The sequence below is a fragment of the Pinus tabuliformis genome, chromosome 5_2 (genome assembly GCF_031772625.1).
Source record: "Pinus tabuliformis cultivar Carrire ecotype Pingquan chromosome 5_2, CPIR1, whole genome shotgun sequence".
Lineage (NCBI taxonomy): Eukaryota > Viridiplantae > Streptophyta > Pinopsida > Pinales > Pinaceae > Pinus > Pinus tabuliformis.
Genome location: NC_142306.1, coordinates 413,533,061 through 413,536,389, shown reverse-complemented (window position 1 = coordinate 413,536,389; position 3,329 = coordinate 413,533,061). Strand labels below are relative to the sequence as shown.

The following is a 3,329-nucleotide window of genomic DNA, read 5'->3' as shown; positions in this document are numbered from 1 at the left end:
ATAAATTATAATTAGCTAAAACTATATTACTAACAATAAACACAACAATAACAATAACAATGGAATAAGGCATGAGGAGACTTGTATTTAATTTCCATAATAATCTCAAGTGAGGGAAGTTAAAATATCTACACTCAATAATTGTTTAGATATTTACACTCAATAATAATAATACTTTATATTTATATTCAATGATAATTGAAGATGTAACTAATCTCTCGGCTATGTAATAATAGACTTGTAAAAACTTGTTTATATATTAAAATACAAAATGAGTTAATTAGTAAACAAATTCAATTTTGTTCATTGTTTGAGCTTTTAGGAGATACACTAGTGTATGTGAGAATGTGAAATCTCCATTTGGGAAACACAAGAAGATTTAAAATGTTAGATCTGAGACTTTTGTGATCCATAATGTAGATAAATGTATTTCAGATTAATCACAGTGGTTCATCCTAGGTGGAAAAGATCATACAATCTTTATAAATAAATAATAAGAATGCATCATTCCAATAAGAAACACAAAAAAAATTAAAATGATGAAATAACATTTTCTTCTTATATCCAAAATGTGTTTCATAATTTATATTTAATTAAAATTTGACCCATTTTAAAATTACTTTCCCACCATAATTAAAAAAAAAAAAATGAAATCTGCTTCAACGAAAAAAAATAAACTGCCGGGAACATCACTCGCAATATTGCCCCATTGGAAACCCTAAGACGAACCTTAAAATATTTATAATTTTCCTCCATAATTACGACCAATCAAATTGTCTTTATTGTGAGCCGTCGGATCTAAAACCCTAGGTTTATATAAAATTTGCAATGGGGTTAAGGTTTAGTCCTTTAGCAGACGACGAAGAGTAGCAGGGGCAGGGACAGGAAGCAAGGAAGGAGAAGGCGGCAGAGAGGAGGAGAACGGCAAAATGGTGAAGTACAGGGTTAGTTTATTCTTCATATCTTCCCTTTATTTCCTGTTTGATAGATCTGTTTATTCCTCATACAATGGCTGCGATTACCGAGGGCTTCTATACATTTAGTGCTTTATTTGTTATCTGAACCGAAAATCCATTAGGGTTTATTTTACCAGGGCTTTTGTTGTGTTTATTTGTTCTCTGAATAGAAAATATGCCAGGATTTGTCTGATCAGGGCTTATCGGGTTAACTAGGTATAGTGTTTAGTTCTAGTTCAAAGTGATTTTCGAGCATGGTTATTCTCCGTAATGAAATTCTGTCTCCATATCCTTACGGCTCCGGTCATTCGTTGGTTTCTAACAACTTGCTTACTATGGGGAGGCTTCCTAAATACTTTTAACCTCCTACTGGAACTGAACAAGCAAAGCTAGGTATTAGGTGGCAAATGGATGAGGGTTATATCTTAGCCAGAGGCAGGGAACTGGATATCCCCATACAACCGCTTGCCCCCGTGCTAAGATTCTTTCCGTGATCCATAGGTCTATCAGAGGTTTTTGTCCGTAGAAAATCGCTTGACGACCGGGCAGCCCCCTCGAACACTTGCTATCATTTTCTGGAAAGAGAGAATAGGTCTTCTAGTTAACTCACAGGGAGTATTATCATATTGTGATACTATGTTAGTTTATGTTTTGTCAAGGATTCAGATGAAATAAATTTATGCTGTTTATTTCAGATTTCGAGTCAAGAGTGTTCAGGTCATTCAGAACTCCCCTTCACGTAACACCAACAAACGCATCAATTCCTTGTTGGAAATTGCGCATTTGTCATCAATTGAAGACGATTTGATAATTAATTTGTTATTTAGATGATAATGCCGTCATGAATAGTGTTTATAGTTGTTAATATTAAGCTAATTCATATTGAAGTTTACTGCCCCATCTGTGCTGTATCTTGATTCAAGTACCTCTGTATTATGTGTTGTTATCTACAGTTCCATCAATACCAGGTTGTTGGGCGGTCTCTTCCAACACCTACCGATGAACATCCTAAGATCTTCCGAATGAAACTATGGGCTACAAATGAAGTACGAGCCAAGTCGAAGTTTTGGTGAGTATTATTCCATTATACTGGCACATGGAGCATAGACAGTAGGTTTTGTGCCCATACGTCACATCCTCCAGCACCAGTGTATTGTATTTTAGAAGAGCATTATCTTTATTTGGTCACTAATACTTTTGGTTTTCTTTCTCGGGTTTATTGTACTGTTCTTCAATCGAAACTGGGAATTTTGTTAAATATATATTTATCTATTACATGATGAAATTCTATCATCCCTTGTTAAGTGGATTCTAACTCTTTTTTGGCGAATGACTTGTTGATGTTTGCAAGGTATTTTTTGAGAAAGTTGAAGAAGGTGAAGAAGAGTAATGGTCAAGTACTTGCCATTAATGAGGTACGATTTTTTACATGCTATTGTTGTGACTTCATCAATGAAACGTGACCATCAACTGATTGGTTTGGTTAATGCTTTATTTATAGATCTTTGAGAAAAATCCCACAACGATCAAGAATTTTGGCATCTGGCTTCGGTACCAGAGTAGAACTGGTTACCATAATATGTACAAAGAGTACCGAGACACCACTCTGAATGGTGCTGTTGAACAAATGTATGATGAGATGGCTTCACGTCATAGGGTGCGTTCTCCCTGCATCCAGATTATCAAGACAGCCACTGTTCCTAAAGAGCTTTGCAAGCGTGAGAATACAAAGCAATTTCAGGATTCCAAAATCAAATTTCCTTTGGTCTATCGTAAGGTCAGGCCTCCAACTAGAAAGTTGAAAACAACCTTCAAGGCTTCTAGACCTAACCTATTTATGTAAGGCAGTTTACCTGGACAGATTTGGACTTTTTTAGTGTAAGATTTTGTGTTTTTCCACCAGTAAAAGTTTTGCATTTCAATTACTTCGACTTTTTGGTTGATGTATTTCATCAACTTCAGAGTTACAAACTTGAAGTACATCTTAGTTATCATTGTTTCTTATGACTTTTACGAGTAAATTAAAAGCGGATTTTATATTTGAGTTATTTTTTACCTTTTGGTTTGGATTTCTTACTTGAGGCAAAAATATTTGAGCTTACTTAGGTGATGTTATTCAATATCTCCTTGTGCTTCAAATGTTTGAATTTGAGCCTCTTGTGCTGGATGTAAGCCATGTTTGCATTTTTAATATGGCATGCTATCTGTGGCAGCCAAATATATCATCCTAGCTGCCTGTTAATGATTTATGTATTTGCAAATGCATGTTATGGGATTAAATGCAAGTTCATATTTTTGTTGGTCCTTATTTTTGATGTTTTGACATGGAATGCTATTTGGTGCACTCAAATCTATCATAGTAGCTGCTTGTTA

General features: G+C 34.8%; 1 protein-coding gene across 2 annotated transcripts; it reads left to right on the top strand.

The window, feature by feature from the left end:
• The first annotated feature begins 787 nt into the window (after window positions 1–787).
• LOC149159282 (large ribosomal subunit protein eL20) lies at window positions 788–3,004 on the top strand. Of its 2 annotated transcripts, XM_089436439.1 has the most exons (4): window positions 788–944; window positions 1,910–2,025; window positions 2,308–2,371; window positions 2,458–3,004. In XM_089436439.1, exons 1-4 carry the CDS (start codon window positions 930–932, stop codon window positions 2,797–2,799), a joined length of 537 nt encoding a protein of 178 aa, XP_089292565.1. In that variant the 5' UTR covers window positions 788–929; the 3' UTR covers window positions 2,800–3,004. The 2 variants fall into 2 exon arrangements, with proteins under 2 accessions (XP_089292565.1, XP_089292564.1); XM_089436438.1 differs by lacking the exon at window positions 788–944 and having other exon boundaries at window positions 1,877–2,025.
• Window positions 3,005–3,329: the final 325 nt, after the last annotated feature.